The 12008-nt window shown below is 50.4% G+C and overlaps 1 protein-coding gene and 1 long non-coding RNA gene across 5 annotated transcripts in view; one reads left to right on the forward strand and one right to left on the reverse strand.

Annotated features, from left to right (window-relative positions):
- Positions 1-12008, forward strand: part of LOC310767306 — a 131627-nt gene that overhangs the window by 45029 nt on the left and 74590 nt on the right. The gene's annotated exons all lie outside the window — the stretch shown is intronic.
- Positions 1-12008, reverse strand: part of TFAP2A (transcription factor AP-2 alpha) — a 29305-nt gene that overhangs the window by 12955 nt on the left and 4342 nt on the right. The window contains exons 1-4 of one of the 4 annotated variants that reach the window (XM_083623943.1): positions 10732-10950; positions 6408-6434; positions 4712-5146; positions 914-965 (exon numbers count right to left, since the gene is read on the reverse strand). In XM_083623943.1, coding sequence (XP_083480069.1) covers positions 914-965; positions 4712-5146; positions 6408-6434; positions 10732-10782 — 565 coding nt within the window. In that variant the 5' untranslated portion in view covers positions 10783-10950. Of the gene's footprint in view, positions 1-913; positions 966-4711; positions 5147-6407; positions 6435-7801; positions 10391-10731; positions 10951-12008 lie in introns of those variants that run through there. The other 3 variants (XM_083623944.1, XM_083623942.1, XM_083623945.1) reach the window with 3 other exon arrangements.

A 12008-nucleotide genomic window follows, 5' to 3' on the forward strand; every position in this document is an offset into this window, starting at 1 on the left:
GGGGGTGGGTGAAACTTTAGCTTTCACTGTGGCAGTGCTGAGGTTTCCAAAGCTTTGTAGAGCATCAGACCCTGGCGGTGCCTAAAATACCCAGACACTCCGCTAGAGCGAAGGCAAACACGCGCCCCTTTCCCAGGGAATAATAGCCAAGCGCTCAACCCGGAGAGAGCTTCACTCTCTCCAACAGCAGTCTTCCGAGCAGTACCCAAAAGGGGAGCCCATCGTTTCGCTCCCTTGCCAACACTGAGAAATCAAGAAAAAGAAAGCCCAAGCCCATGAAACCCCTTGCAAAGTCATTTGAAAGGGGCTGGGAATGAGAGCACTCTGTCTTCTAGACACCCAACGACAGCACACCATTAAGAACCAGTAGCAGCAACAACAACCCAGAAGGGACTATTCCAGAAACAAGCGGAAGCCACCGCCGCGGAGACAACACCAAAGCCCCCTTCCCATATCCTTAGCTCGCTTGCTACAACAAAGCCTACTGATATAAACAATTCAGAACAATCTCATAAACCTGAAGTCCGCCGTGGGGGTTGGGGGGGGTGAGAGACAGAGAGACTAGGGTCTGGAAAGGGTTGGTGCGGGGTTCTGGTCACGAAAGATAATTTCATTGTAGAAATTCGAAGTCAGTTCCTAACCGCGAATGGTATTATTAGGAAGAATTAAAACCTGGATCCGTTCGAGAGAGATAATACAATCGCACACATTCAGAAATCACGGCGCGTTTGGGCTCGCGTGAAAGGTGGTTTGCAACCAGGACTGTCCATGTCGTTGTCCACTTTCAAAAGCCTGTTGTGAATTACATGGAAGGGGGTGAGGAGGGGAGGGGAACAATGGCTTTATCAAGTTCTCTCCGCAACAGCACCGAGCTTGTGAGGACATGCCTGGAATGTTCAAGGAAATGGCTTACCTTTCTTAATTACAGTTTGATCTGGGATGTTAATACCCGGGTCCTCTACGTGCTGCAACAAAAGGGATACACAAGGATGTGAATATTTAAACATACCAAAAGAAACATGTTACGAAGCTGCTTCTCTTTCTTTCTTTCTTTCTTTCTTTCTCTTTCTTTCTTTCTTTCTTTCTTTTTCTAATGTTTCTGCCTTACGGTACTTGGATCCAAAACACACAAACAGATATGGATATATATGCAGTGCGGAAATGTTTCATTTCGGTGCATTATCGTGCAAGGATTTAACAAAGGGGGGGGCAATATTTTAACCACAGCCCCCAGGTCTAATCGGGATGGGGCATTTGGCTGGGCTGTTGGAATCTTACAATTAATAGCTCAGTCTTTTCGCTACGTTTACTCGACAGTAAAGCCGCATCGGTTTCAATACAACTTACTTCCAAAAACGCATGCACACGATTGCAGCCTGTGCAGGGGAACGCTGTACATATTTACTCGCAAGTAACACCCGCTGGCTACAAATATGGGCGTCTATTTGCAGCCACGCAACGGAATCTTATGCATGTTTACTCGGAAGTAAGTTGCAATTGTGTCCCCAGGAAATGTGCACAGGACTAGTGTCTTAGTCTTGCAGTATTAAAAAAAAAGTGATTAAAGGTGATTTGGAGATTCCAGAATGGTAATTTTGTGCCACCACTGGGCACAGAGAACAGAGGGGAAAATACAATGGAAACAGGGAGAAGAAGCAGAATGATCCGTTTGGGAAGGAGGCACAGAGGTGAGGACATTTTTTAGGGGGAAACGAACTGGAGGGGAAAGGAAGCCAGCTTTATATTAGCTGAATAACCCAAGAACATGAAGCCCCGCTCGCGGCTCTATTGTCCACTAGCAGATTCGGCTGATGCCTTTTTAATTCTCCTACAGATGGATTTGCGCGCGTGTGTGTGCCCGCGTGCCCGCGAGGCGCGCCCCCGACTTCGAAACGTGATTAGAAAGTAAAATGAAAATCGTGTTTTCTAATTCCCAACCTGACAGTCAATCTAATGTGTCTGTCTGTGTTTACAAATTAGCACTAGCGCTGCTGAGATATAGAACATTTCGCGGCCGCGTTGCAAAAATTGCAGGCGACCGGCCGCCGCTCAAAACACAGGCGCGCAGAGATACCCCCAAACCCCCTTTCCCCCCTTCCTTCTCTGTCTCTGTCCAGCAATAATACCGAGCCTAACATTTTCCATTCTGCCTTGGATTTATGCTCCTGTTAATTGTGCCTGATCTCAATGATTCCGGGTGGATGGTACGAAGTTGCTTTATTACGGGTTTTATTGTACTCAATGCTCTCATTTGTAACTTGCCTAAAGTGCTTCTGGATTTGAGCATAATTAAATTGAGAAATGTTCAGAAATGACTAACGCTGCAGTTTTCTTTGGGGGTCTTTTTTTTTCAACTATATAGGGAAATATGATCCCTTCAAGCAGGAGGCCCCAAACCCATAAAGTAAATGTAGTGGGGCGTAACGTTTTTATTTGTCTGATTCCTCTGCCTATATGGAGTCCACGCAAGCCACCGACTGTTAGGTTTTAAAATCCCGCCGAGATATTTATGCTTAAATAATTCTCGCCCTCGACTTAGCATGTCTTCAGAACCGAGGACTCGGCTCATAGGAAAGGTTAACTGCGGCAGCAACGGGGACACTGAAAATGACCCTTTTTCTGTGACCCACATTTCTTGATAAAGGGATTCACAACCAACCCCACAAGCGATCTCTCTCTCTCTCTCTCTCTCTTTGTGTGTGTGTGTGTGTGTGTGTGTGTGTGTGTGTGTGTTCAATTGCCAAAGCAGTTTCATGCCACTTTTGTCTGCTTAATGGAACCACAACTCAAAGCTAGGTGATCCAGCTTAACTGGGTTGTGGATCCGGCTCAGTTTAAGGGCGGGCGTGAGGAGTGGGAATTTAATCTAGCTGGCAACTGATTTTTCTGAAAACGTGCCAGCGATAAGTCATCTCTTGCCAGAGCAGGGAATAAAATGGGATGTATTTATCATTCAAATGCAATTTGCGCTTTGCAATAGACTTTGAACAAAACGAAATTCCGAAAGAGGAATATATTTTAGCTCATGTTCCTTGCAAGAACCGAAACCCCAGCTGCTAGCTTCAAAATCGTTTACATCTTGACATGTGTTGGGAAGTCCCATTGGTTTCAACTGTACTCCTTTCTCTTGGAAGTAGATCCCGGCCATTTAAAAGGCGTTTCCATATAGAGAAGTATTTTTCAGAACCGCAGCCTGTCCCAAACGTGCTTTGCGTATTGTTCTGTTCTTTTCATCCCCAACCGTTCCCTAAATTCCCACACACGGGAATGCATGCGTTTGTTGCAAAACAACTGAAGGTAACAATCGGTTTCGTAGGGAGGGCGGGGTGTCACGAAATCCCCTATTCAACACTACCTCCAAGTATGATTTACTAAACCGGGAAGGAATAAAAGGCTTCCAAAATGACCCCCAAATAGGTGAACCCATCGGAACATTATCCTTGCAACATGAAACTGTAAATCATTAAACTGTCAGTGGACATATTGTTATAATATTTGATCCTGTAATTTGGGGTGGCGTTTTAGCAACAACAGCAAAAATCACATCCAGATACCAGGAGCTGCTTCTACCAGCCACCAGCTCCCCCCCACCCCCCACCCCGCAAATGCTTTTTGCCTGGTATAATGAGCCTTGCATAATATTACTGGCCTACTCAAATACTCTTTTCAGCCGGGGAGCCAGAAGGCAAGGGGACCTCTGACGGTGAGTTCCCCTTTGGAGCCAAGCACGTAAGGTGCTTCCCCGCGGACAATGGCCCTCTTCGCTTGCAAAGGGGTCGAGACCCGAACGCGGGCTTCGTGAGAAATCTTCCCCAACGAGTAAGAGAGCCCAACTCCAGAAAGTAGGCAGCAAATATTCAGGGTACCAAAAGATATTGGTCAGAATATGACTACTTATCTGTTGTTAGCTACTAGTTCCTCCTCACCCCCCCAACGAATAAACGACATTCATTTTAAAAAACACACCCAAAAATAATGCATTCTCTTTCTTCCATCCGCCTGGCTAACCACTTCAGACTATGCCAATTCTTCAGTCCGGAATAACGTGGGTTTTTTGTTTTGTTTTTAATGGTTTGGTGTTGATTTGCAACTCATTTTGCAGGCTCCCTTTCTTCTCCTGACCGAGAATAGCATGAAGCCTTAGGCATGTTTAGGTCGACTAATTGCTTTCCCAAGACATCTAGGATCCTACCGAAGGCAAGGCCCGAGGATCACATTATTAATTCTAATTCTAATACTATTATTATTATTATTATTATTATTATTACTACTACTACTACTACTACTACTACTACTACTACTATTATTATTATTATTACTGCACGGCCTTCCCTATAGCTCCCACTCATTGTCATTGGGCATGGGGGAAAAACCGTCAAGGATTATTTTGGTTGGATTATTTCTCCCCGGGTGCGTCTCCCTCTCAACTCCCCGTTAATGCAGTGGTAGGGACAGATGCAAACAACTATTACTGTGTGCTAGATATTACTACTATTATTCTATTTTTTGCAGGGGAGACGCTGGCGCTATTAAAGCGGCCCGGTTGCCAACGGATGGAGAGATACCATCGCCTCGCTGCCTTTCTCTGCGGTCATTTGGCTGGGTGCGCCCAGCGCAAGTCCCATCCACCAGCCCGAGGGCGCGCGGGATGTGTGCCTCGCAGGCCGGAGAACGTGGCATTGCTGGTGTCAGTAGCGCGGAGTTCTCCTTACCGGTACGTCTTCTAAAGAGTGAGGTATCGAATGAATGGGGATGTCTCCTAGTCCTGAGCTCAAGCCATGAGGTCCGTGCAATAGATCTTCATGCCGCCGGTAATCCCTTCGCGGATCCAAGCCGGAGAGCTGGTGCGGAAGTCCTCGGTGGGTGTGCAAAAGCCCCGTTTCCTGGTTCTGTCTCTGTCCCGGCCAGCCTGGGTGTTGGGGTTGGGGCTGGGCGTGAAGAGGGTTCAAGCTATAGGGGTCGTTAACGTGGGAATAGGGGTCTTGGGACTGAGGGTAGATGGGCTGGTACGGCGGCGGGAAGTAGGGGGGCTGGAAGTCAGCGTTGGGGGTGTGGGAGAGCGGTGGGGCGCTGGTGTAGGGCGACTGGCCCACGCTCCCCAACTGGGGTAGGCGGGCTGTCCCGTTGCTGGTGCCATCGTGACGGTCCTGGGGAACGAGGAAAAAGAGGGGGAGAGAAAGAGAGAGGAGATCAAAATCAGGACGGTTTGAAGGCCTCGCACCCCCCCCCCATTATACACCCAACGCACACACACAAAGGATGCGATTTGCAAACATTTGGTTCCAAGCATCTTCCAAACGGAAAGGCGTTGAAATTCCTTACAACAAAAGGAAAATCATAAATAGAAAAACCAACCAAATCCGTACGCTGACGGCAGATCCGAGGGCGGGGAAAATCTTAGAGGGGATTTGGTTTTTTTTGTCATTCGAAAATTCAGCCTATCTTCCTCCCCCACCCCCACCCATCCAAAGCGTTCCCACATCATTTACGAAAAAGACTCCCATCTGCCTGGAACTTTTAAATGCGAACGACTGTAAACGGTGCAGAAGCGGACCTGTATCGTCGTCGCATTCCCAGGGCAACGCCACCCAAAAGAGCTGCTATTCCTTCAAAGCGCGTCCATAAATATGATCAAAATGTGGGTTTGGATAAGTCATTTGCAGAAAGAAAAAAGATTGACGACTCATAAAAAATGTGCTGCTTTGTTAGTTGGAACTGTGATATAATATAAAATATCACACACACACTATACATACATACATACATATATTGCATATGCACACACATTCTTCATAAAAGAATGAAATGTCCAAAAATTAAGGCGAATAACTAGAAAACAAAAATAAAAATAAAGCGCGTGGGGAAAGAGGAACGAAAATGTAAATGGTTTTGCCGGCGTGCAATTGGGACTTGGAAGGTTATGAAATTATAGCCCACAGGTACGACTAAAGGAAATTAACAGCCACAGAAATGGAAAGGAGGGGGGGGACGGGCGAGGGCGGCAGTTGGGAATTATAAGAAAGATGTCGTTAAATGCCTTCGACTTCAATCTCTCAAGGAGCGTGATGATCCCCGGGAAAAAGAGAGGAGCGGAAAAGATGTGAAATCCAGCGGGGAAAGCGGGAAGGGACAGAACAGGACAAAAACACCGACACAATAGACGTGCATGGAAGCGGAAACGAGGATTTCTGTAGTTAACTTGCAGCAGCCAACGTAATAATAAAGAAGTTGGGGTTTTTTTGTATTCTCGAAACAAAAAATAAAAAAGGAGGAAAGACAGAGAGGACAGACAGACCCTGGCAGGATGTGAAACACGCACACATATAATAAGCAAGACTGAGAAAAGGCACAAATAAGACCAACCCATCCCGCCACCCCCCGATAGAGAATGCTAAGAAAGCCACTCACCATCGCTGAGAAACTGTGAACTAACATCTGCGCGGATTCGGGGGGACCAAGTCAGGGCACAGGAGAAAAACAAAAAGGCAGAGAAAAGTCGGCTCTTTTTCGCTCTGGCTCTCGGGCTCTCTCGCGCTGCCTGCGTCTCTTGCTCTCTGCCTCTCCGGCACGCGAGCAGCGCGCTCTCCCTATCCCTCTCCTCTCTCACACACTCACACACACGCACAAAAGGAGGAGAAGAAGCCCAGGTCTAGACTGTGACTACACCAAGTGCCCAACGCCCAGGCTGGTCCGCGAGCAGCACTGGGGACGCGGCGCGACTCAAATCCATCAGAACTTGACCCAAACGCCCGGCGATCTGCAGCGGCGAAAAAAAGGCGAGGGAGAGCCGGATCCGGCGGTGCTATTGCGGTGCAAAGTTGTGTGTGTGTGTGTGTGTGTGTGTGTGTGTGTGTGTGTGTGTGTGTTCCTTAATCCGTGTGTGCGTGTGTGGTGCGTTGCCCCCACACACCTCTCTCTCTCTTTCTCTCTCCCCCTCCCTCTCCGATTGCTTCACGTGAGCTCCTAATAAGAGAGAGAGAGAAAGAGAGAAGGAGGGAGGGAGAGATCTGCGGCTCGCTTTCCTCGAGAGTCCTAATAGCAGATATTCATGACTGTTAATATTACACGAATACTTAATAAGGGAAGAATGGCTGGAAATCGAGCGTGAAGCGAGGAAGCAACTCAAGGCAGAGGCTGTTCTAAATGACGTCCATTGAATGAAGAATCAGTGTATCTAATCAGAGGGGGGAGGGGGAGCGAGAGAAAGGGGGGGGAGAGGACGGAGAGAGAGGGAGAGACAAAAAGAGAGCGAGGGGAGGGGGGGAGGGAGAGAGAGAGAGCCATGCCGCCGCCGCCGCTGCGTCTGACGAATCACAGGAAAGGGGCAACATTTTAAAAGGTTGTAGGGCATGAAGAAGTGAAAGAGAGAGAAAGAGCCAGGCAGAAGCAAGAGGGTGGGAGCAGGCAGGCAGGCGGGGGGGGGGGGAGAGAAGACAGGCGAGTGGATAGGAGAAGGAAGGGCAGAGGGGTAAGTAGAGAGGGAGGGGAATGGGCAGCGCGCGTGGGAAAGGGAAGGAAAGAAGCGGCAGGCCGGGGGAAAGGTCTCGGGTGGGTTCCGGGGCTTGGGGTGAACTTGGGGAGGGGGCAGCAGGGGACTCACGGGGGGGGGAGAGAAAGAGACTGAGAGGGGAAGGCAGGAAGGCAGTGAACTAGGAAGAAGCGAGAGGGAAGAGACGGCCCGACGAGGAGCGCAGCGAGGAGGCAGGGAAAGAGGAGAGCTGGGCCCGGTGGGGCAATCGTGGAAGGAGCGAGAGAGGCCCAGGCAAGGTCCTGGGGCAGCAGGGAAGCGAAGAAGGGCGCACCTCGGGCAGCGGAGGCTGGGCGAAGGCCGCGCCGTCGAAGGGCAGCGCCAAGAGCTGCGCGTCTCCAGCTGCCCTCTTGCTCCGCGAGGAGCCGCTCTCGGAGGAGCCCGCCTCGGCGCCGCCGCCTCCTTTCAGCTGCCCCGGCTCTCCTGGGCCTGGCGGCTCGGCTCCGGCGGCGTCCTGCTGCGTCACGTCCATGGCTCGAGGGCCCGAGGCGGCGGCGGCAGCAGCAGCAACAACAGGGCCTCGCCGGAGCCCCGGGCTGGAGGGGAAGGGCCCTCCCTGCTCCGCGCGTGGAATCTCCGCCGCCCTTTCAGAGCTCCGTTCTCCCAGAGGTTGTGGCGGCGGAGGGGACGGGAATCGGGGCAGCGGAGCTACTCTCGGGAACCCCGCGAAGCCCTTTTTTTCCCCTTTGGGGCTGAGGATCGTGGAAAAGGGGTGGTGAAGACTGTCGGGGGGGAGGGGAGGGAAAGAAAAAGGGAGGCGACTGGCGCTTGGCTGGCCCGGACAAGCTGGGGCTCCCAGGCTCGGCCCAACCCGCTCAGCTGGCTGGGCAACTCGCAGCCAGTGAATCCTGGGAGGTGACAGGCATGCTTCACTTTTCCTGCTGCTGTTGCCGACTTATCATAACAACAGGCGCTCTGCCGCCGACCGAGCATGTCCCTGCAAAACTCCCGGAGAGCGCACCTCGCCGAGTGGAGAAGGATAGGGGGCGGGGGGGGGGGCGGGGAGAGAAGCATGCACCTTCAGCTTTTGTAAGTCTGTTACCTCCCGACCTTCTATTTCCATATAGAGAAAAGCAGGAGAACTGTAGCTTCACCGCCGAAACACCCTCTCTTACGATTGCTTATGTCTCCAAATTGCTGCATGGGCGATTTGTGGCGCCATCCGAAGCCAAGCGCATTAAGCAAACGCCGAAGCAAGTTCAGTCCAGCTCAAGAGCACTACCGCGTTCCAGAAGCTGCTCCCGCACACAGACAGACTTTAGAAATAAAATTGAAATCAAGCCCATCTCCTCCGAACTCTGGAGCACTCAGTACCTTATGTATGTTTACCTGAAGTGAATCCCACTAGGATCAATGGGACTTACTTCTGCGTAAGTGGGCGGGTGTCACTGCAGCCATAAGCTGCAATTCTGCACCGAATGACCTGAGAGCAAACCCCATTTAACTCCCATGCACGTCTAGGATTGCGCGCACGTCTAGGATTGCGTTGCTAGTCCATTTCAAGAGCTGCTAGTCAGCTTCAAGCGTTGTGCCACCGCCCTAACCGTAGCCATACTTTCTCTTAACAGAAGAAAATCGCGCCTAAGCACTCACAGCTCTCCAAACACACCACCCTCGCCTACTCTGGAAGCCTCACCGCTGGATTGGTTTGTTTATCAGCTCCATGTGAAGCAACACAAGCCATTTCCAAGCAAATCCACAACCGCACGTGCACTTCGCTTCGACACTGAGAAGCGAACGGCTTTCGCCCTAAAACGGCTTTTTTCCGGACGGGTGGGTGAAAAAGAGGGAGAGAACCACACATCCTTTTCCATTCTGTAGAGAAAGTGAGAATGAGATCTGCCTGCCGCCTACTCTTAGTTTCTGACATTTGTAGACAGGCTCGCCTCTCCAAAGGAGCCATAAATCTCAGCACCAACCCACATTTGTTTTCTTAATTAATCTTCCAGGCTGGCGCTTGTCAGATTCTATTCTGTGCACAGAATGAAGGAAGTGTGCGTGTATTTGTGCGTGCTTGTGTGTGCGCGCAAAGAGAAATAATGTGTTGCTCACCAAACCGTTGGATTGAGATAGAAAAGAAAGACTTGCAAAACAGAGTTTTGAAGCACCAAATCCCACCAGGGAAACAAATATTTTAAAGTATTCAACAGTACAGCTCTTGTACACAGCCACTCTAAGATGCGTTTATTTGAAAAGCATCCTTGAGGTCACCCTAGCGGTTCAACCTATCCATCTATGCCTGTCTATGCACCTACCTCTCTGGCTTTTAAAAAATAATAATCAACATCAGACATCACATATATGCATCTCTCCGTCTCCTTCATCAACCTCCAACATCATCTCTAGTTACATTTTATATACCTCTAATAAATATCAAGAGTCTTGTAAAGCGAAGGAACGAGTAAGCATCTTCTCTGCCACCGCGCGCAGAAGGCACCCCTGATCTGCTTCTGTCTCTGTTCCACACTACCTGTGCGAGGAGCATCTCCCAATAGCCTTCGAGGAGGCTTTTGGAGTTTGAAAGGCGTGCTCTTAAAAGCCCAGCAAGTCGTTAAAGCCCTCACCAACTGGCTGAGAAGAATTGCAGCCAGCAAGATCTGACGCGGAAGTGACAACGGTCCAAACCAGAGAAAAAAGTCGCTCAGTGCGCCTCAGCAGAACTTGTGGCTCAAAAAGACCTCTGTCGGGGGCAGTCCTCTTTAGGACATCTTGGGGCTCCTTCTGCTGACTCGAGGGTCGTCTCGATCGTCCTCATTCATTCGTTTTGCTCATCCATTCCATCTTCTCCCCCTCCTCTCCTCAATAACTGTTTCAGCACTGGTGCAGAAAGATCTGCCTGGGCTTCCTCCTCCCACCCCACCCGCTTCCTATCTCCTTCTGGTCTCCTTGGGCCGAGGAGGTCGATTCCCCCACCCCCACCCTGCCTAAGCACCCCCTTCCTTCCTCAACGCGTAGCCTCCTCCACCTGGCACCTAGGTATAAACCCACCACAGGCGCCCTCTCTCCAGCTGCGAAGTCTGCTGGGTCGCCTAGCGCAGAAGTTGGTCTTCCAACTGCATCGCTAGCTGCTGCAAGGTGCTCCCCCAAAACAGCTGGGTTTTCTGTTTGTTAGGTGGAGCGGGGGTGGGAAGGCTGGACGGATTGGGGGACAGGGGACCGGGAGATCCTCTCTGATGTGTGCCCCAGCCGCGGGAAAGCGCTTACCTCACATTCCTCATATTTGATATTATCCGTCAGTTTCCAAAGCATTTTCATGGATTGGCGTGGCGAGAGAACGAGAGAGACAGACCGATACAGACAGAGTCAGAAAGAGAAAAAGGGAGGGAGAGAGAGAGAGGGAGAGAGAGAGAGAAGGAGAAAGAGAGAGAAGAGGCTCTTTTGCCCTGCCTGCCTGCCTTGCGCTCTCCTCTGGCATGCAGAGCGCGCCCGCTGGAGTGCTTGAGCAGGAGGAGGAGGAGGAGGAAGAGGAGGAGGAAGAGCAGCAGGAGGAGGAGATCTCCCGTGCCCGCTCGGAGATCTCCCTCTAATGGTCGAAACTTTTCCCTTTTTTCTTTCCAAGCGAGCCTTTTCACCAACAGCCTAATCGCCTCATTAGCATAGCAACAATAGGCCAATTGCTCCGCTGCGCAACAACCTGCGCGCGAATGGACTCAGGTAGCCAAGAAAACGCCCGCCACCCTCGCGTTTGGGCTGGGTTGGGCTAAGCTACTTTTAAACAGCAGGACTCTTGGCAGGCGAGAGGGAGGGAGGTGAGACAGAGGAGGGGAGGGGTTTATTGTGATGGAGGGGCGTATGTGTGTTTTTAAAGTCACTATTCTTGCGATCTTCTACGTTGAGTTCATTTACTTTTTCGTTCTCACATCCTTCTGTTCTTACTTTTGCTGTCTAATTGCTCTCTTCCTCTCCCTTTCTCCCTCCTCTTTGAATAACTTTTAAACTTTAAACTAGATGCAGTTTTACTTGCAAAGGTGTCAAAAGGAACATTCCCATGGGCGCGAAGGGATCTCAATGTGCAACCCGATCCTATGCACGTTTACAAGTGTGCGGGGCGTGGCGCTAGTTTACTCCCGATTGTGATAAGGTTTTACCCGCGCAGCCCTGTTCTGCTCGTGTTTACCCAGAAGTGAGTCCTATCCCACCGAGTTCGATAGGATTCCTTCCCATAGGGTTGCAGTTCTTTGACTTAAGGACACTACGGCGTTTAGGAGTTCCCAGCAAAGCACCCCATCCTTCCTTTTCTGATTTGGGTTTTGTTTCGCGAAACTGAGGCCTATTCTCGCCCCTACATCGTAAGGACCAGATTTGAACCAGCAGCTCCTTTTAGGGGACGAAAACAACAACCCCCACTTCCTGGGGTTTTTAACATCTCTCCCCCTCCCCGCCCCGCCGTGGGGACAACCGAGAGTCTCTTATGGTTTTGTGTGGTTTTCTTTGCGTCTAAGGACAAGCGACGCTTAGGCTGAAAGATACATTCGTCCAAA

The sequence above is a fragment of the Podarcis filfolensis genome (genome assembly GCF_964270895.1).
Source record: "Podarcis filfolensis genome assembly, chromosome: 7".
NCBI lineage: Eukaryota > Metazoa > Chordata > Lepidosauria > Squamata > Lacertidae > Podarcis > Podarcis filfolensis.